This window comes from Leishmania infantum, chromosome 7, assembly GCF_000002875.2.
Source record: "Leishmania infantum JPCM5 genome chromosome 7".
Lineage (NCBI taxonomy): Eukaryota > Euglenozoa > Kinetoplastea > Trypanosomatida > Trypanosomatidae > Leishmania > Leishmania infantum.
Genome location: NC_009391.2, coordinates 163,344 through 184,169, shown reverse-complemented (window position 1 = coordinate 184,169; position 20,826 = coordinate 163,344). Strand labels below are relative to the sequence as shown.

General features: G+C 65.5%; 1 protein-coding gene across 1 annotated transcript; it reads left to right on the top strand.

The window, feature by feature from the left end:
• Positions 1-1,806: 1,806 nt before the first annotated feature.
• On the top strand, positions 1,807-20,610 carry LINJ_07_0440 (putative ubiquitin-protein ligase-like; the record flags this gene model as incomplete). The annotated part of the gene is made up of 1 exon (XM_001463200.2): positions 1,807-20,610. One exon carries the CDS (start codon positions 1,807-1,809, stop codon positions 20,608-20,610), a length of 18,804 nt encoding a protein of 6,267 aa, XP_001463237.2.
• Between the last annotated feature and the right edge of the window lie 216 nt (positions 20,611-20,826).

Here is a 20,826-nt window from a genome sequence, read left to right as displayed (position 1 = left end):
CTCTTCCGCATCTTTGTTGTTGTCTTGGCTATTGTTGTTGCTGTTGGTGTGTGCGTGTGGGTGCGTGGGAGATCGTCGTCGTCTCTGTCGTTGCTCTCTCGCAGCGTCACGAGCACGCACACACGCTCATCTAACCATCCCATCGCTCGCTCTCTCTCTCTCTGTCTGTGCCCGTCTATATGCATCACCTCCTCCTTTCCTTTCTGTCTTTGCCTTCTTTTTTTTTTCGAGACCGCTGCTGCTGCTGTTCTCCGTCTACGTCTCCAACGTCACGTTCGCGGCATCCACGTACAGGCGGGAGGGAGAGCAGATCACAGCCGAACAGACGTTGATACATGCATAGACAGAAGCCCCCCTTTCCCGACATCAGAGCCCCCCCCCCCCCACACACACACACACGCACGCACACACGCAAACACACGCACTCTGTTCAACCGTTTTTTTTTTTCATATTTTGCTTCTCTCTGCGTGTGCCCGTCTCCCGCATCGTTCTCTCTCGCTCGCACTGTATTCTTGACTCTGCCGCTGCCGCGTGTGCCTGTTCTGTTGCGTTGTGCAGAGCAGCTGCCGTCTTGGTTGTTTAGCGTCTTGTGTGCACTGTGACGCCTGCGTGTCTGTGCGCACTTCTCTTGGCGTGCGCGCGCGTTCACCCCTCTTCCCCAGGCAAAGAGTGCAAGTGCCACAGACACACTGACGCGCACAGGTGCCCTTTCTCTACTGGCCAGGAGCCGCATCTCTTCCGCTGCTGACTGGATTGGCTCTGGTGGTGGTGTGTGTGTGTATGTTCTCGTACGCTGATTCTCCTTCCTGAATCTCTGAATCTGCGTGTGCACAGTCGAATTCGACGCCGACGCGGCTCATCGCTGCATTGTGTGCCCTTTACTACTTATTTTGTGGTTGCGTTGATCGTTTGAGTTGCGCATCGGCACTGTATATCTTGTCAGCACTGCCTGCCGCCGCCCATTGATCGTGGCCCTCCTTGCTGTTGTTGTTATTGTGGCTTCTCTCTCTGTCTTTGCACAGCTGGCGAGCTTCTTGTGCTGTGCAGTACTCATCCGTGGCGTCTGCAGTGCCTTGCCTCATCGTTGCCCCGTTCGATTCCGTGTGTACTTCGATCTCTCGCCGGTTTTCTCGTTGCGCAGCCGTCCTTGGTGATTCCTGCCGTCTCTGTTGGCGCGGTTGTGGTTGTCTGCGCGCCCTTCTCCCCCTCCCCTCCTTCTCGATCTCTCCCCACCTGTCGAGTGCGTGCCTGGGCAGTGTGCGAGCAAAAGTGCGCACCGCAGTATCGCGAGTATTGTTTGTGGTTCTGTTTCTCCGCTTCTCACTTTGGGTTGCGAACGTCGCGGCACTTGGCTTGTGTGTGTGCGTGTGGTTCAGTGACAGCACCCCCTTCAGAGACACCCACACGCACTGGCACGTGTGCATAGACGTGCTCTTGCTCGCTTCTATACCTATACACACGCAAGCGTGTCTTCTTTCCGTGTTTCTGCCATCATCTGCTGTTCTCGACAGGCCCCTTCTCCCGCCGGCTCCCGCTCTCAACCTTCGTGGCTGCTGTGGCCGTGAATGTGAGGACGCTTGCGCGCACTTCTTCTTCTGTTGTGCTTCGACGCGAAAGGTGCGGGCGCGCGCGCTGTCGTGTTCCCTGGGTCAAGGGCGGATTCATCTGTGCTACGTACACACGCGCACGCGACCACAGACACGCTTGCGCGCACTCTAGTCGCGCGCGACTCCACCCCTCTCTCTCTCTCTGCGGGACCCTCTCCAATCATTTGAGCCCTCCGCCCTTCGCCCTCGTGCTCCACCATGGACCCGCAGCTCCTTGTTCACCTCTTCGACACCTTCGGTGCGGACGGGCAGAACGGCCAGCTGCCATGGGGCATCTCCGCGAGCGACAGCATCGCCTTGGAGGCGCAGGGCGATGGCATCCGGTTTGAGTCGAACGGACGTGAATGGCGGGTGCTGCAGGTGGGCACGGCCGAAGATGAGATGAACCTGCCGCCCTATCGCGGCGATACTCAGCTGCGCGACGCCGCGCGGGTGCTGCCGCCGGTCTGCTTTGCTCCGCTTGTGTCAAGGTACACGCGGCTGCTGCGTGATCCACGCTGGGAGGTGCGCCACGTGCCGCGCATGATGGAGGCGATGCTGAACGATCGCGTGCTGTTCCACCTCATGGACACCAGCCCGCTGGCGCCGCTGAGTGACTCGCGCGTGAGCGCCATGACGCGGTGGTGGGGTGTCATGGGCAAGCCTGTGCTGCGGTACGAGAACAACACAGGTAGGCCGCTCATGTCCCTCATTGACGGCTATGGCAGCCCTCCATCTGCTTCATCGGATGCCGCGGAGGGCCGGCAAGGTGCGGGGAAGGAGGCACGCCAGCATCAAGCCTCCGGAAGCCGCGATGAGCACTGCTCGTCTGCGCGAGAGGAGCAGATCGGCGACACCGCTGATTCTGCTGCAGCGGCAACGGCCACCAGCTCGCGGATGTCCCTTGAAGAGGTTCGCCAAGGCTACCGCGATATCAAGACAGTGCTCACTCTCATCGCGGCGACGAGCGCGCCGTATAGGTGCTCGCGACCGCCGAACGCGTCCGTATCGGGGTGCACGGCACGGCTCGTATTCTGCAAGGACCCGTCCACCATCTACCTTGGGCTCCTGCTGAACTCCGCACTGCGCGGACTGCCGAGGAAGGTGCTGTGCAGCATGTCCGTCTTCCGCTTGATCGCTGAGGGGTGGGGCCGCTCGCCAAGCTTTGCCGATATCCTGCGCGCCTCCTGGGAGGAATACAGCGATATCGTGCGTGACATTCGCGCGCTGCTTGGCCTTCCGGATCCCACGACGGAGACCCCATCACCCCCCTCTCCAGTGGCGTCGCCGTCGTCCTTCTCCTGCATGTCGGCCAGCAGTGGCGCGTCCGCCGCAGCGCTGTCGCGGCAGCAGCCGCAGTACCACCGGAGGGGTCGTCGTCGCCAGCTCCCGCCCATGCACCTGCCGAGCCAGCACAGCGACAGCGGCGAGCAGGGCCGACATTCGCTGTTGCAGCACCTCGGCCAGAGCACCGCTGGAGCGTCTTCTCCCGGCGCAGGCGTCGGACCGTCCACTGGTGTCTCGTCCTCCGCCGCGATTGTGCCGCACACGTCGCTGCGGCAGACGCGCACCACCGCTGGAGGCCGCATGCAGGCTGTCGAGTTGGGCATACCGATTCAAAGCAGCAACGGCGGCGGCGGCGTGAACGAGGAGGCGCGGCAGAGCACCGGCAACAACACGGGCGACGTCAACGACTTCGTGACGGCGCTGCTGGGCAACGCTCTCCACTCCCTGAACGGCCTCCAATTACGCAGAAACACTGCAAACGGCGTCGGCGCCGCGCGAGGTATCATGGGGGCTGCTGGTGCCGGCAGCAGCAGTGGTGAAACTGACGCCCGGCTGGGCAGCCACCCCGGCGTCAACGGCAGCGAGCACAGCAGTGTGCCTTTCAAGACGGAGGACGCCAACGCGATTTGCCACGAGAGCATGCTGGAGTGTGCCCAGACACCGGAGTTGCTGCTCTGGTGGGCACGGTGCCGACTGCTAGCGTATCAGCTGCTGGACAACCCGTCTCGTGTGAGTGTCGAGTCCACAGGCGCACTGGAGTACTTTCGCGAGGTATGGGCGTGCACGCCGCTGATCCGTGAAATCTTGGAAGATGACCAAGAGGCGCTTCTCGTTGCCTCCCTCAGCTCGCCGCGGCTGTCGACCGACGAGCGAGAGTCGGAGGAGATAGAGGCGGAGCGGGCGTCGAAGAAGGCGCGGCTTGGGGCGCTGCAGGAGCGGGCTCGGCGCATGTACGCCGCGCTGGTCGGCGCTGTTGCGGATCTTTCAAAGTTCTGGTTTTCGATCCGCGTGGCACAGTCTACCGTGAACGCGGTCGCGTCGAGTGCGCCGGAGACGAACACTGTGTGGAGCATAATCAACGCCACGGTGCCGTCGCGGCGCCGCTTCCAGCGCGAGGAATTCTCGACGTACGCCGAGCACTGGCAGTACGCGCTGCTGGTCGACGACTATGTGACGCAGCCGATGTGCTTTCGCGTTTCGACTCGAGGGCGGACGATGGTGACGCAGCTGCTGCACATCCTCGCCGAGTACCCCACCTTCTACCCCGCTCTTGTGGCGCGCACGTTGGCCATGCTGAACCGGCGCGAGATGATCGTCGCTGAGCTCAACGAGCGCCTCGTCAACGCTGTGGCGCGATGCCTCCGCTTCTACTTGCCGCCGATGCCGCCGGTGCTGGCAGTGCCGCCGGTGCAGGCTGCGCCGACGAGCGTCTCCGCTTGCAACGCCACTGTAGCTGGCACAGCAGAGACGCCTATGGCGCTGCGAGTCTCATCGGCTGCCGTCGCGGACGTGGCAAGCGCCAGCACTGACGGGACCGCAGCTGCGACTCCTGTCACGGTGGCGCGAGCGCCCCCGACTGGCGCAGGCGCCTCGCAACGCTCGTGGTCCTCGCCAGAAGACTCATCCCACTCGTCGTTCAGCAGCGAGCACGCAGAGGACAGAGCGGACGGAGACGTGGTCAGTGGCAGCGGTGCCGCCGCTCAATCGACCACTGCGCCTTCCACTAGCGGCGGTGACGGTGACGCATCGACGCGTGGCGGCATCGACTACGAGGCCTTGGTTGTCGTGAGGGCCACGAGTGAGCCAGGCGTCGACTGGGAGCAGCGTGGCAACGGCGACGGCGGCGGTGATTGCGGGCGGCACGTGCACAACGGAAAGAGCTCGACAGACGCCTCGTCGCGGAGGCGGATCAGGGAGGAGGTGGCGAAGATGCCCGTGATTACAGTGAAGGCTTACGACGCCATTCTAACGTGCCTCGACGTGCTGCGCATGCTTGTCCGCAATGGGCACATCTCCGTGAACCCGATGAACCTGCTGTTCACGGTGCCTACTGCCACCACCGCCTCAGCGGCGGCGTCTGCGTCGCTGCCAGCTTCCGTGGACCAGCAGGCCGGCAGTCGCGCGGGCACTGGAGGCGCTGTGGGCTCGGATGCAGCAGTCCACTCCCCTGTCGATGCTAGTGCGGCGAGCACCAGCGCCGGGCCGCTGTACGAGGCGTCGTTGCCCAAATTCCAGTGCGACCTCTACACTCTCCTGCACCAGCTCGTCTACCAGACTCGCTACGGCCCCCTCGCCAGCGCCGCCCTGCGTCTCTTCTCTGCCTGCGTGCACTACAATGTGCGCGATATGGTTCCTTTGTTCGCCGAGCGTGGCCTGCTGAACACGGTGCTGGCCATCGCGCGTCGACCTCGCCTCTTTTCGGAAGATGTAGCGACGGCTGCCGCGCCGCTGCGGTTTGCCCTCGATATGGTGGAGGAGAACGGCGTGCCGAACATTGCGCGACGCAAACTCCCGCTGGCAAGCTCGACATCGTCGTCGTCGTCAGCGCCATCCCCGCTGCTTATTGCACACCCGTCGCCGGAGCTACTGGTGCGCTACGTCCCCGCTGAAGACGCCTACGTGAACGCCGTGGCGGTTCGCATGGTACTTCCAGAGTTTGTAGAGGCCATGACGGTGCACAAGGCAACCCACCGTGTCTTCTCGAAGCACACGGAGTGGATCACGGCCCTCACGCAGAGTCTGACCGTGACGCCCGCGATGTCAGCCGCCTCGCTGCTCGATATCGAGGCCCTGCTCGACGAATCCGCGGAGGCGTGCAGCAAACACGAAGCAGATGACATCTATAGGAGCGAAGATGCTGCCATTGACGAGGACGAGGGAGGGTGCCAGGTGCCCTGCGACGCCCCTCTATCGCCGTCCGAGTCACCGGCATCGGTGGCACACCACGCCGACCCTGTGCAGCAGCAGCGGCAGCAACAAGGGGACTACCACTCCCCGCAGCAGGGCCGTCAACATGGGCTACTTCGCTGCCGAAGCAGCGCCGCCTACGCACGGCTGCTCCAGGACTTGAAGACAGCTCGGAGGAGACCTTTGGGAGCGTTTCCGGTGCCTGCAGCGCACTCGAGCACCAGCAGCACCGACAGCGTGGCCTCTAACGCGCGTCACAATGAGCGGCGGCGGCCGCCGCAGCCCATTGGCGGCGCTTCGCACTCGGCTGACGCGAGCGCCCCGATCGACGTCGTCCTTACACGGATGGTCGAGCTGCATCGCCTGCACCTCAAGCGCGAGGAGGTGAGCTATAAAACCTTGCAGGGTGCCGTGAAGGAGATGCAGCGGATGCTGACGGAGGTGCTGCAGCCGTCGCCACTCATCACCAGCCGCTTCGCCCCGGCTCTGCGAGCGGAGCTTTCTTTGCTAAGTCAGCGGACGCATGAGTTTGCGCAGGCGGTGCGTGGCGGGGCCACTCACCCGCACCCGTTTTTTGGGAGCACCGCGGACGGCGATGAGGTGACCGTGGCCGGCCAGTCTGTTGTGGCCGGTTCAACGAGTGGCAGCGGTGCGGGCCCGCGCACCCGTGCCGACTACCTCCATCTCCTCGTCCAGGCCATTGAGGTATGCCGCACGCTGAACAACTTCTTCGCCTTCTTCTCTGCGTTGGACTGGGACGGCCACCAACGCCGCTACCGGTTGAGTCGCCGCAGTGCGGAGCAGCAGGCCAGTCAGCAGGAGCTGGCGATGGTGCTCGAGTCCACCGTGCGCGATTTTCACTTGGCAGTAAACCAGCTGTGGTCTTTGATGGGGTCGCACGCACCGCTGCAGCTGCGCGGCACGGACGCCGCGGAGGCGAGTGGCTCCACCACTGCCGCTGAGGACAAGGAGAGGCAAGCAGCGCAGGACGAACCCGACGCCACCGACCGACGTGGTCATACCCTGCTTACCCGCGCCCGTCTAGGCAACCCGCTGCAGGTGTACGAGCAGGGCAACGCTGACGGGGCCAGCTCGCTGCTAAGCTACATCCAGGCTACCATCGGCTCCTACCTCCACGCCCGCATCTTCGGCGACTACCTCCGCAGCGCCCCGCCGTCGACGCGGATGGAGGCAACACTCAAGTCGACGGTGCAGTGCATCTTGCACTTCTCTTCGCGCGACTTCATTAGCGCGCCGGAGGTGGTGCTGACCCGTGACAGCGGCACCGACGGCAGTGGTGGTGGTGGTGGTGAGGCCATGACCGACGCGGAGGGCGCCATGTCGAAGACGATGCGGCGCCGCTGTTTGAAAGCCATGAAGCGCGTGCTGGAAGGCCCGGGCTCGGAGGCGCAGCGGCACAGCTCGAACGACTCGTTGCATCAGCCTCCGAACAGAGCGGGGGAGACTGCGGGGGAGGGCAGAGGCGACGACGTGGATGTCCATGACGGTGCTCAGCACAGCGCTCACGAGGCCGCTGCAGTGGAGAGAGTGTACTACCACACCTCGGAGTCGCCTTGCAAGGATGTCATCTCCTCCGTGCTGCGGCCGCTGAGCGTCGGCGATGGAGTCTTCCTGCGCCAGCTGCTGGAGGCGTGGCGTGTGTCGACGTCAGGCTCCAGCGGAGGCGGCGGAGGCAGCAACGGCCCCGGACGCCGCGACAGCGAGGCGACGCCGTGGCGGAGTGTCTTCAGCGAGGTCATAGAGTTCGTCGTGGACGCGCTCGTGGTGCGTGCCTCGTATACGGCGGACGATGTAACTGGGCTTCTGCGCAGCTTGCAGGCTGGCACTCAGCACAGCAGCGTTTCCACGGGCATCCTGTCTCTCTACGATCGCAACGCAGAGGCAGGCGCCACCATCGCGCCTGTGACTCCCGCGGCGCTGCCAGCGGCCATGAGGGGTCGCAGCGGCAGCGAGGAGGAGACCAGCGCCGTGGCTAGCATGGACGCCAGCGACCAGATTCTTCAGTCGATGCTGCAGGACGGCCGCAGCCTGCTGAATGAGCCGTCGACGGCGTGGATGACGGCAGAGGCCTGGGTGCAGGCAACTACGTCGACTGTAGGCGTGGCAGCGGCCGCCGCAGGAAATGAGCCATCGCCTATCCCCAGCTCGACTGCAGAGGTGCCACAACAAGCGGATGCCGGACCAGTGGCTTGTGCAGAGGCAGCAGCTGCTGGTGGCGCCGCTTCTGCAGAGGCACTGCCGCACTCCGCCTTCTCAATCGTTGTGCCATCTGTGTTGGCCAACCCCCACGCAAGAGGCGGCGGCAGACACGGTGGTCGTCGCAGAAGCCACGGCGGCATAAGCCGCGGCGCCGACTCCGAAGACTCCGTCGACAGCAGTACAACCCTGTCGTCTTCGCTGCCGACGTTGACGCCGCCGACGGCGCTCGCGACCGACGCCGTCGGTGATGCGGCCGCTGTGGAAGGGCTGGCCGGGTCCGCTGACGGGGTTGGCAGCGGCGGCAGCGGTCTTGGAGGTGGTGATGGTGCTGCTGCTTCTGCTGCCGCCGCGGCGCAGGCCGGTGCGGCGCCGCTCACAACACCGCTCTTTGCTCCAATCAACGCAGCGAAGGCCCTGCAGCAGTGGCTGTTCCTCTCGCTCTTCACTGGCCGCCGCGCGGTGGATCAGCCGACGCGCAACTTCTTCTACTTGTCTCCGTACCGACGCGACGGCCATGCGCGGCCGGCACTGCCGCTGAACGTCACAGGGCTCCTCCGTACGATTCGGAACGACTTGCAGGCCGCCTTTGAGGACGCCGTGCGCGGCGCCAGCGCTGACGCGGGCAACCTGGGCCCCACTCCCAGCGACGGCGTCGAGGACGAGTCCACACGGCAGCTGCACCCGTCGCGAACGCGAGCAAAGCAGCGCAACTCTCACGACTCGGACGACGAGGAGGCGTCCATCGCAGCAGACCTGCAGGAGCGCTTGCACATGTTTCGGCCACAGCCGCGCCACGAGAACCGGGCAGGTGCCACGGCGGGCAACGGTGACGGCGGAGGTGGGCATGCCGCGCTCTCCTCCGCACGTGTGCACACGGCGTGCGAGTGGTTCGACCTGGACCCGCGCGAGCTGGCCGCAGTGAACCTACCGAACTGCGTCAACGTGGAGGTGTGTCTAAGGGAGATCAACTTTGTGGCAGCCCGCCGCGTGCTGTGGGAGCTGGCGGTGCTGGGCGCTGTATGCACGGGCGGCAGTGGGGCGGCGCCGGAGTTCGAGAGCACACCACTGCACGACATGCTCTCCCGTGCAGCGCAGTTTATGATTCTCCTCTCGCGCCTCGTCTTTGCGGGTGATGCGGAGTCGGCGAAGCGCGCTTCAGCAGCAGCTGGTGGCGGGTCGTTCACCCCCGCGACGGCGGCGGCAGCCGCGTCCCTCTCACCGGCCGCGGCAGCACTGAAGGATCAACTGCAGCGGTGTCTTGTGTACATGGCGGTGCTTCTCATGAACTTCCTCGAGGGCTGCGACGCGCGGACGCGAGGGCGGCACTGCACCCACGTCGAGTCGCTCCTCTACTGCGTCCTTGATGTGTGGCCGAAGCTCCCGGGGTTTCCGATGGTGCCGCACGTGTACGTGGCGGCAATGGAGGCGGTGGCGCAGCTCAAGCCGGAAACTCTAAGCCGCATGTCCTTCCAGGCGCTGGCACGCGAGTGGCGGGACGGTGCCGCAAAGCCGGCGTCAGCGGCCACGACTGCTGCGGCCACTTTCAGCACGGACACGTCCCCTCGTCTGCCGTCACCCCAGCCGAGAGAGCGGGAGGGGACGGCGGCAGGCGACGACGACGATGAGGAGGGCTGGGGCAGCGACGTGCAGCGCAGCAGCGCCGAAGAGGCACGCACAACCATCGCAGGCGACGGCAGTCGCCGCTTCAATCAATCACCATGGGCCCGCGCTGGACTCCTGAACAACGGTCGCGTCGGGGCGCCGTCGCCACGCTCGGGCCCCATGCAGGATCGCTTCGGTCAGTATGTGACGCGTCTGCAGCAGTCACGGCGCTCGCAGCTCGGCGCACCTCTCTCTGTCGCGCATGAGTGGGGGCGTGCGCTGCCGTGGGTGTGTGACGTCGCAGCGGGCCGTATCTTCCCCTTGGACACACTGAGCGAGACCGGGCATCGACTCCTGCGCAAGCGCGCGTGCCGAGCGCTGTGGGGCATGTGGACGGGCACGAACGCGGCCGAGCAGCAGTACGTGGTGGCCTACATGCTGAACCGTGTGCTCTCTAACGTGCGCGAGAATGTTGTGTTGCTCGAGTACGTAGGCGTACTTCTGACGCAACTGCGCGGCGTCGTTCTGGTGGAGGCCCTTGCGTTGACCCCGCTGCCACGCGCCATCGTGAAGGTGGTACGTCAGGCCATCGAGGAGGTGACCGCAGAGCAGCATGAGGAGGAGGCCCGCCAGCAGGCGCTGAGCGGCACCAGCGCTGGTGCAGCTGCGGTAGCGCAGCGCGAGTTCCGCCAGCGCCGCCGTCGCTACTACGCCCGTACACAGATGACGCTGCACGGCCAACTTGTCAGCTTCCTGAGCGTCTTCCAGAACGTCCGCAGCGACGCTCCGCTGGTCGCCGATGCGTTGGCCCGCACGACCGCCACGGCGCCGCACGTGCAGGCGATGGGGGCGCAGTGCAGCTATTTTGACGCCACGCGCAACACGTTCTGCTGGAACGGCCACCAGTGCCACCGCCAGCACGTCGTCCCTGTGAATGGGCAGCGTGGGCGGGACGGGGAGGAGCACCGCTTTGGCCTGAACACGTTCGGACCGGGTACGCAGCGTGCACTTGACGAGGTGCTCTCGGTGCTGGAGCACCACGGCTTCCCATGCCCACTGGCAATGCCCGCCACCGCCACTGCCGCACGGGGCGCGAGCAGCGCTGCGGAGGCGGCATCGGAGGAGAAGGAAGCTGAGGTGGCGGAGGCGGAGGGGCGTGCTGCCGTGCGCCCGCACGGCTCCTCAGCCGCCAGCGACCCGACACAGAGCACTGGGCAGCCACAGGCGCACCAGCCATCGCAACGAGTGGTGCGGGTGCCCTTGTCGGCGGGCACTGCCGACCCCAACACGGCGCCGAGCCGCCCACAGAATGCATACGAGGTGGAGCGACGCACTTGGCAGGACGACCGGCCACGGCGGGAGCGGCCCAGCACGAGAGGCTACGTTCCCGCCGCTGCCCATGGCAACAGGGGCGATGAGGGTAGCAACAGCAACCGAGATGGCGCGAGTGCAGAGGCTGGCGAGCGCGCATTGCCGTCGCAAGCAGCTTTGGTCACGGCGGATGCCATGGGACCGGAGAACTACCAGCGGCTGCTGCGAGGCGAGGGCCTGCCGTGGCTGCCCCTCTCCGCGCGACCCGCGCCATCGTCGTCGTCGCTGCAGCAGCTCCGTGGCGGCCTCAGCGGCCCGCGCGACTTGGACTACGGCGGCGACGACATGGACGAGGAAGCCCAGGGCGTGTTCACCCACCTCACCGGTGCCTTTGGCGGTAGCCGCCGCGAACGGTCACCGCTGCGGCACCGCCTTCTCAACCCGCTCACCAGCGCCGACTTCCGCGCCGATCCGCTGCGGCGCTCCATCATTCCACACTGCGCCCTGTTCGGTCGCGATGTATGCGAGGAGGTGGTGCGCATGGCATTCGACTTCATGGCCGCCCGGCTGCGCGACGAGGCGGCCGACAAGGCAGACGCAGAGGCGGCAGAGAGGGAGCAGCAGCAGCAGCAGGGCAGCACCGGCTGCGTCTCTTTGTCTGCCCTCTCCGGCAACATCCGCTCGCTGGATGGAGTGCTTTCGACCTCCCCGCAGTTTCCATCGTCGCCGGTGGCCTCGCCTGTCTCCACCGCCGCGCTGCCCTTCTCAGGAGTCCTGCCGGCTTCTGCTGCTGCCTCCGTCACCACAGCGAAGGTGGTGGCGGCGCGGCTCACTCTCCCGCGTGTGGAAGTGGTGGAGTGCGCCGTTGACGAGGTGATGGTGCACTTCCTGCTGACATGCTTCTCGACCTATTACACCACGTGCATGCACCTTGTGCGCACCCACCGCCCGGCGGGGTTACCCGCCCTGCCAGCGGCCACATACACGGCTGCTGGAAGGTCGACGGCGCCCGCATCAAGTCGCGATGCGTCGGCTGATGTCACCAGCGGCTGCGCCGACTCGCTCTCGGTGCTGTGTGCGTACATCACCCACATCGATCCCCCGAACCGTGAAAAGGCCATGCTGCTGAGCGGGCTGCTGCTAACTGACATGCTGCGCCTTGAGGAGGACGTGTGGCAGCACATGGTGACGGTGCTACGGACCACCGTGCAGGTGCACCGCAAGGGGCGGCGGCTGACCGACAAGGCGTACGCTGCGCTGTCTGCCCATAACCTGCGGCTCACGCGTGCGTCGGCGAACACGCCGGTGGAGCCGTCTTCTCCCTCGCGCGAGGAGGGCAGGGCGACTGCAGCGACAGCACGGAAGAGCTTCAGCCATCGGAAACCCCGCATTCAGACGCATGTGTGTGTGCCGTCAGCGAACAGCGCGCCACACCAAGTACCCTCATCGCAGCTTGCAGATTCGGCGGAGCAGGAGGAGTTGCACGCCGACGGTGGCGCTGCAGGGGCGGCGAATAACGGCGACGCCGAGGCCGCCATCGCCGTGCACCACTACCTCATTCCCATCAGCATCTTCCTCGCAAACCTGGAGCCCTACATCATCCGCCACCCTATAGCTTTCTACCACGCATTCCGTCGCTACTGCGAGGTGCGATGGGTGCGCGCGGCGACGGGCGAGATGCCGGCGGCGTGGCTGGGAGTGTGGGTGCGACCGCGGCCCCCGACAGCAGGTGCTACTGCCGCCGAAAGTCGTGGCCACAGCCCTCGTGCGGCGCGTCGACCTCGCTGTGGTGCGGCGTCGACGCCGTCGCGCGACTTTGTGGAGCGGGTGCAGTGCCTTGTGCAGCACCTTGCCCGTAGTGTCGATGCTGGCCAAGGGCGCGCCACGCACGGCGCCAGCATGCTTGCCGTCGTGGTGCAGCTTCCAGGCGTGTGCGAAGCGCTGCTCTCCCCTAACTTTGAGGTGCCAGTGCCGGCCATGTACGCGGAGCTTCTCACGTCTACTGCCGGCGTCCGTCGCACCCCTGTCAGCTCTGCGGAGGCGTTAGCTGCTACGGCCGCCGTCAGTGGAGAGGGAGAAGGCGGGCCTGCCACATCCGTGGCGAACGGCGACCGCAGCGCACCGGCCGTGTCGCGGCGGCCGCCTGTCATCGCTGTGCCGCCCTTTCTCGCCCTCGCGCTGTACTTCTGCTCCGCACTTGGGGAGGCGGGTCGGAGCAGCAGCGGCGGCGGCATTGGCGGTGTTAGCGGCCACATCACCGGCAGCGTGGACTTTGCGACCGCCATTTTCGCGCATGACCCGATCGCCGTATCGGAGGTGGTTGTGCGCACGCTCGGCTGCCTCGTCGCGGCGGTGGAGGTGTCCGCCGTTGGGACGGCGCCGGTGGCGGAGGCCTCGTCTCAGGCCGTCGTGGGTGCTGACAACCACAACACCGTTGGCAGCGATCGAGATAGAAACGAGGAAGCCGTGGCTGCGTCTACACGCGACGGCCTCGCAGAAGCAGCAGCGCTGGCAGCGGCGTCGGCGGCCCCTTCGCCGGCGAAGGAGAGCGAACCGGCTGCCCGGCAGCAGCAGGTCGAGGCGAAGGATAGAGTGCACTGCGCAAAGAAGACGCTCACACGTTGCCTGCATGATGTGCTGTGCTTCTTGGAGCGTGGCAGCCCGCAGCCGGCGACGGCGGCTCTGCCAGCCCGTCAGCGGGCCACTCAGCAGCGGATGGGCGTCAGCAGCGCTGTGCAGGAGTCGTTCCTACGCTTCTTCGACCACCTTGGCCGCCTCGGCCTTCTTGATCTGCTGTTTCGCGTGTGCTTGCTGCAGTCATGCGAGCATGGCCGCGATGCAACGTCGCTGCTGCAGCTGCTCGCGCATCAGCTGCTCGCCTTGGGCGAGTTCAAACTGGCGGAGATGCTGTCACCGTCTCAGAAGCGGTACGCGGCGCAGCTGAAGGACATGCAGCAGCAGCAGCAGCATCGGCTGCCGCGTGGGTTGTCGAGGACGGGTCTGTGGATGAGCCAGGGTGGTGCCCCTGCCTCCTTGCGCCGCCCATACCCTGGCTTACATGGGCCGGAGCTTGCGAATACGCTTGACTGGCCGCCGTCTCAGCTGCGTGGTGCGGCTGAGCCGCCCGGCCTGCGTCATGCCTTCGACCACCTGGAGGCGCTGCTCGCTCGTGACACCCTTCGCAGCGGCGGCGATGGCGCCGTGCACGTAGCCGACAATGTGCTCGAGATCACTTCGAGCCTTGCGGGTGAGCACGGCATGGGCGCCGACGTGCCGGACGCGAATGCGCTGCACGCCTTTCTCACCTTTGAGGAGGAGCAGGAGGAGGGCGACGTGGAGGGCAACGGCAACGAGAGTGGCGACGACGACGATGACGACGGCGCCGATAGCGGCATCGGATTCGGTGAGCGTGCGGGACATGACGGAGCAGCGGCGCGGCCCGTGGCGCCTAATGGTGTCGAGGGCACCGACACGTGGCCTCCCATGCACCCGCTGAGGCGCGCTGGTGGGATGCGGTCTGTTCATAACAACAGCGGCGGCAATGAGGAGGAGCCGAATGCGAGCGCGCAGGGTAGCGTGCAGCAGCGGCGCTCTCCACCGCAAGTGCTGTCCTCGCCGCCCGCTATGGTCGGCGCGGCTGTCCCGAGCATGCCGGAAGGTCCGCAGCAAGCGTCTTTGGTGCCAGCACACGACGATGTCGTCCGCGGCGGCCTCAGCGACGAGGAAGAGCACCGCCATCGCCGCGCAGTGGCGCTGGCGACGTATGAGGAAGCGGTCATACGCTCACTGCGCGCCGAAGAGGCCATGGAGCGTCACCGGCGACGCCGACACGACGACGACGATGCGGAGGAGGCGGCCGAAGAGGACGACGACGACGAAGACTACTTGAGCCCCGACGAGGAGGGCGACGAGGAAGACGACAACGCCCTCTTTGCCGATGATATGGTCGACAACGGCGCCGACATGGATGAGGACGGCGACGTGGAGAACCTGTACCGAAGTCAGCCGGAGATGTCCGGCTTCTTCGTGCCGTCCCCGCTGAGCTCCCCGCGGGCGGCCGCGGGTGGCGGTCGACAACGCGGGGAAGATGATGGCGATGACGACGACGACAGCCACGCGGAGGAGGAGCACGCAGGCAGCGACGGCGACAACGGCGAAGACGACGATAGCACCCCAGACGACGACGAAGACGAAGAAGAGGAGACGTATGAGGAAGATGATGACGATAACGACGACGACGATGACGCCTCCTTGTACTACGACGGCGCGGGGCACTTGCTGTCGGGGAGGGACCACCTCGAGGATGCTCTGCTGGACATGTATTCGCCAGAGATGGCTGCTGGCGGCGGCGACTCCGGCGCCTTGAGCCATGGCCTGGCACAGCAGACGGCTGGCAGCCTCACATACCTCAACGACGACCCGGTTGGGCGCCCAGCAGCAACGGCTACGGCGATGGAGCGGGCACAGAGTTTTGCAGCGTGCGCTTATCGCGCCATCTTGCTGGCAGTGCGCCCGCTGGCGGCTCATAACGTGGTGGAGACGGAGACGCCGCCGCTGCCGGTGCTGCACGCCTTCGAGGAGGAGGCGCCGGCTGCAAGTCGGCATAGTGGCGACGGCAATGACGGCAGCGCCGACCTGGCGTACCGGTTATTGGCGGAGGTACGCCAGCGCAGCGTTGGCACCACCAACGACTCTGGCAGTCCTTCCCCTCAGCACCATCCTGCCACGTTGCGCGTCACTACCACCGTGACACCGACGTCCGCGTTGCAGCAGCCGCGGCGCCGCCTGCTGTCGTCCACCACTTTGCCATCGCCCTTCTCGGCGGCGGCTGGGGCGGAGAACACCCCGAGCGACCAGGTCATGCGTCGCGGACGCGACTCACGCTCGCCTTTGGATGTCACAGCGCCAAGCACCAGGACCCAGGGTGCAGCTGCCGCCGAGAGCGCTTCGCTCGATGCGACGTCTCCCACGACCGCTGGCACGTCGCAGCGACCAGCACCCGAAGCAGGTAACACAGCAGGCGCGGCGGAGGTACAGACAGAGCCAACCACAATCAGCGAGGCTGATACAAGTATCGACGTGCTCACTGCACGCATCCTGGCTCTTTTCGCGGCGGGCGACGCCAACGCCCGCACCACTTCCTCGGCAGAGTCACTACCGCCGCAGGTTTCCGCGGAGAGAGCATCCGCTACGTTGGAGCAGCCGACGAACACAGCCGCAGCAACTGCCGCTACTCCGGCTCCAGCGCCACCAGCGGCACCGGAGCCGTGGGAGGGCACCCTCAACCCACAGTTTCTGATTGAGATGCCCGAAGATGTCCGCAGCGAGATCTTGTTCGACAGCATGAACCTGCTCCGCGGCGCCGACGAGCGTGAGGTGCGAGGGCAGCGCAGCCGTCTGTACCCGGGCTTTCTGAACTCGATGCCGGAGGATGCGCAGCGGCACGCCATGGAGGTGGAGGCGCGGTGGGTGCGGGTGACAGGCGCCGACAACAACGCCAGCGAACTTTACCAAACGCTGCTCCTCGTCGATGCCGAGACACGCCGCGACCTTCTGCTGCAATGCGACCTCGAGCTTCTTCGCTCCTACCCTGAGGTGCTGCGGGAGGCGACGGAGTTACGCGCCGAGGTGGAGCGGGCGCGCGAGGAGGCTGAGCAGGCCGCGCAGCGCGAGCAGGAGCGGCGCCAGCACCAGCGCGAGCAGGCAGAGCAACTGCAGCAGCAGCAGCAGCAGGCGAGCCAGCGCCAGTCGCGCTTGTGGATGCTGGGTGCCTGGGATACCACGCGGGACGCAAGGGGCAGCGGTGCAACAGCGGCGGCGACGGCAGCGACCGTTGCGTCGGGCATCCGCACCAGCTTGCCGGCTCTGCGCGACATGGAGACGGTCGAGGGGGTCATGCGAGTCCTGTTCGGCTCCCCCACCCCGCTGTACGAGGTGGTGAACCACGAACTCTTCTTGGCACGCCGGCTGTACCGGTGCGAGGTGGTGCTGCAGGCTCTCGAGCCTCCGACGTCTTCGTTTATATCGCACTCCATGAGTCTGTACCCAGGCAGAGGAGCGGAGGTGAGCGCTCCCGGGCTCATGCTGTCGCCGCTGCGCGACGATGATGCGATGCGTGAGGTCATGACGTTTAACCACCGGCATGGCGTGCACCGTGGCGGCAACGCGATGGCGCGCCGCGCTCCGCCACGCGGTGCCCAGATGGCAGCTGCGAGCGGCACCGCTGGTGTGGGTCACTACCATCTTCCGCAGTTTCCGTCGTTGCAGCTGCCACCGTCCGCGGACTTGGTGGCATCAGACTCGTCTGTGTCACCACTGTCCCCGCCACCGCATACGCTGCCGAGCGGCGGCGGTGGCGGCTTCGCCGCCGAGCGCTCCGCCTCCGGATCGCACGCGGCGGCGGCGCCGTCGACGTCGCTCGCAGCGCTGAGCGAGTCCATGGTGCCAGTGCAGGAAACATTGTACCACCCGCTCGCCCTTCCCTTACCTGATGTGCCAGAGGATGTTGTTGCTCGCTGCATCGAGCTGCTACGGCTGCGGGCGACGGCGCCGCTGGCGCTGCCGTGCAACCTACTGACGGGCATCAGCTGCCTGGATCAGGAGCTACAGCGCTTCATGCAGCTGCTCATGTCCGACACAAGCACGGCGGTGCGAATCGCCTGCCAACTGCTGGACTTGATGGCAGCCACGCCGACGTCGACAGCGGAGGATGCGCTGCCCGACAGCGCCGCTGGCTTCGGCAGGGTCGCCACTGCTACCACCAACGCCAGGGCCGCCGCTCGCGCGTCACCGTCCACGCTCGCTACCCCGTCGTCCCACTTCTCGCGCCCTTTGTCGGCGAGCGAACTGGCCGCGAACCGGCAGTTCGTCAAAGACGCCACGACGCTCCTCGTGTCCCTCGTGAAGCAGAACCAAGCCATGGTGTCCGCCTTTTTCCTGTTACCCGATAACACCGTTGACACAGCCACTCTGAAACCGCTTGACGCCCCGTTGGACGCGGCTGAGCAACGCGCGGTGCAGCACGGCCTGTGGAACCGACTGTGGCGAGTCGCACGGCAGCACGTGCACGTGCCCAGCTTTGCGCTGGCATTGGACAAGCTGCTGCAGCAGCTTCTGCGCTGCCAGCGCTCCATGTCGACCGCCTCAGAGGACAACGAGTTGGCCAGCGGCGCCGACCCCAACGCCAGCGAGCCGCTCACGGAGACTCTCATCGCGCACCCGCGGCATCCGCACCGACTTCGGTGGACCAACATCCGCCTCCTGTCCAACTACGAGGATGGCGGCTACGTGTGCAACGTGTGCGGTGTCAACCCGGGTTTTGACTACTGCTTCCACTGCTCCTCCTGTCAGTTCGACCTCTGCGCCAACTGCTCGCGCGAGCGCCTGACGCTCGCGGAGATGCAGCAGCGCACGCGGCGGGCGGCAGCCCTCATGCTGCAAAACGTGCCAGAGACGGTCACCTCGATGATGCGGCTGCTGCGACACCCGCTCTGCCGGTCCGACGTTTCGATGAACGTGGTGCATCTCATGTCGTTCGGTCTGCAAGAGTGCGGGGCGCGTGAGAGCGTTAGCTTGTTCTCTGGTGACGCCGCCGCTGCCGGCAGCGGCGGCGTCGGCTCTGCGACGGCCGTGCCACCTTTTCTACACTCCGCCTCCGGGTCGTTGCACAGCGGCACTAGCAGTGCACGGGTAAGCCCCATTCAGCTCCTGGAGCAGGAGCTCGTCGAGCTGGCCGACGCCAGGGTGCGTGCGTTGAAGGCGGCGCGAGACGAGTTCCGCCAGGAGGTGTACGCGATCCTGCACCCGAGGCCCAGCAGCAACGGCCACAGTGCCGGGGTCGGCGTGACTGCGTCTGCCCCGCCGAGGTCGCAGTCAGACGGTGACACAAACGTGAGCGGGCTCTCTGGCCGCCACACATGGCAGCAGCTGAGCATCCCAGAGGGCTACGTATTCGACACCGACACTGTCATGGCGCTTCTCGTCAAGCTCGACATCAAGAACAGCGAGGGCGACGCCATCCAGCTGCTCTTTGAACCCTACGTGGCCACCATGCGCTCCGAGCCGCGCGCCTTCACGATGCTGTGGCGGGCAAGCCAGGCGTACCTGCTCGACGTGTCGACGCTGCTGGAGCACGTGGCACCGAAAGAGGTCCTCCCGCTGCCCTCGTGCGTCTCATCTATCCTCCAAACCTTCTGCAAGTACCACCTGAGCGAGTCACGGCTGCTCGGCGCCTCTTCGAGCGCACGCACCCTGACGGACAGTCGCAGCAGCTTAGCTGGAGAGACGGAGCACTTCCTGCACGCCTCGACGAAGCCGTCATCCGTGTCGGACCGTGCGGTGCGCGAGTTGGCAGAGCGGCCGGATGCTGCGCAGTGGATGACGGCCGCCGGCACGCGGTTGTCCGAAGAAGGGCTGAAGAGCGCCGAGGAGCTGCAGCACCGTCGGCTGCCGCGTGCAGTGCGGATGGTGCTGGAGGAGAACCGCACGACGCTGAACACGCTCCTGCACTGGGACGGTAATCTCCTGAAGGACAGCTTTGCCTTTCTCAAGTACGAGCCGAACTTGATCGACTTCAACTTCAAGCTGACGGACTTCCGGCGGCGGCTGGGCTCGCGGCGTGGGCCGAACATTCTGCTGCGCGTGAACCGCCAGACTTGCCTGCTCGATAGCTTCAAGGAGCTGCAGAAGGTAAAGTCATTTGGCGGCCAGCTGCACATCCGCTTCCATGGCGAGGAAGGCGCCGACGCCGGCGGCCTGACGCGGGAGTGGCTGCAGCTCCTCTCCGAGGCCATTGTGGACGAGAGGTACGCACTCTTCATCCACTCGCAGGATAGCATTTCTTTTCAGCCGAACCCGTTCTCCAGCGTCAACCCGAACCACCTCGAGTACTTCCAGTTTGCGGGCGTCGTGACAGGGCTGGCGATCGCGCACAACGTCCCCATCGATATCCACTTCACGCGCGCGTTCTACCGGCACATCATCGGCCACCGCCCTGTCTTCTCCGACCTGCAGAGCTTCGACCCGGAGCTGTACACAAACCTCAACTGGATCATGGAGAACGACGTCACAGACCTTGGCCTGACCTTCGCCGTCAACTATGACCGCTTCGGCTCGGTGGAGGAGGCGGAGCTGGAGCCGAACGGCCAGGACACGGCCGTGACGAACGCGAACAAGCAGCAGTATGTCCGCCTCCTGTGCGAGTTTTATATGACCAAGCGCACGGAGGATCAGCTGCTGCGCTTCCTGAAGGGCTTCTATTCGGTGATCCCCCGCCGCGAGATCCAGTGCTTCACGGAGAAGGAACTGGAGCTGGTCATCAGTGGCATGCCCAACATCGACGTCGAGGACCTGCGCACGCACACCGTATACGAGGGCTACAGCAGCACGTCGCCGCAGGTGCGCTGGTTCTGGGAGGCGGTCGGCTCCATGAGCAAGGAGGACCTGGCGAACCTTCTGCAGTTTACGACCGGCTCGTCAAAGGTGCCACACGGCGGCTTCGGCCATCTCGAGGGATCGAACGGCCGCTCGCTGCCCTTCACAATAAGCCGCTGGGCCGTAACTAAGGAAGACCTCCTGCCGCAGGCGCACACGTGCTTCAACAAGATCGACCTGCCTGTCTACACTTCAGCTGCGGTGCTCAAGGAAAAGCTGATGCTGGCGATCACGTACGGTAGCATGGGCTTCACGATGGTGTAGTAGTGGAGGGCAGAGGAGTGTGCCCGTGGGCGTGAGTCTGCGCCGGCGCCTTCCTCTTCGCTCTGAACCCCGCCACCTGCCGCGTTGTCGCTCTCTCTGTGTGTGCGTGTATGTGGATTAGTAACATGCTGCGTCCGCGCGGCTGATGAAATTTGCCGGCGGCATATGTGCATCTGCTTGCTGCGTGTGAGTTGCACTCACGATATGGGCCGATGT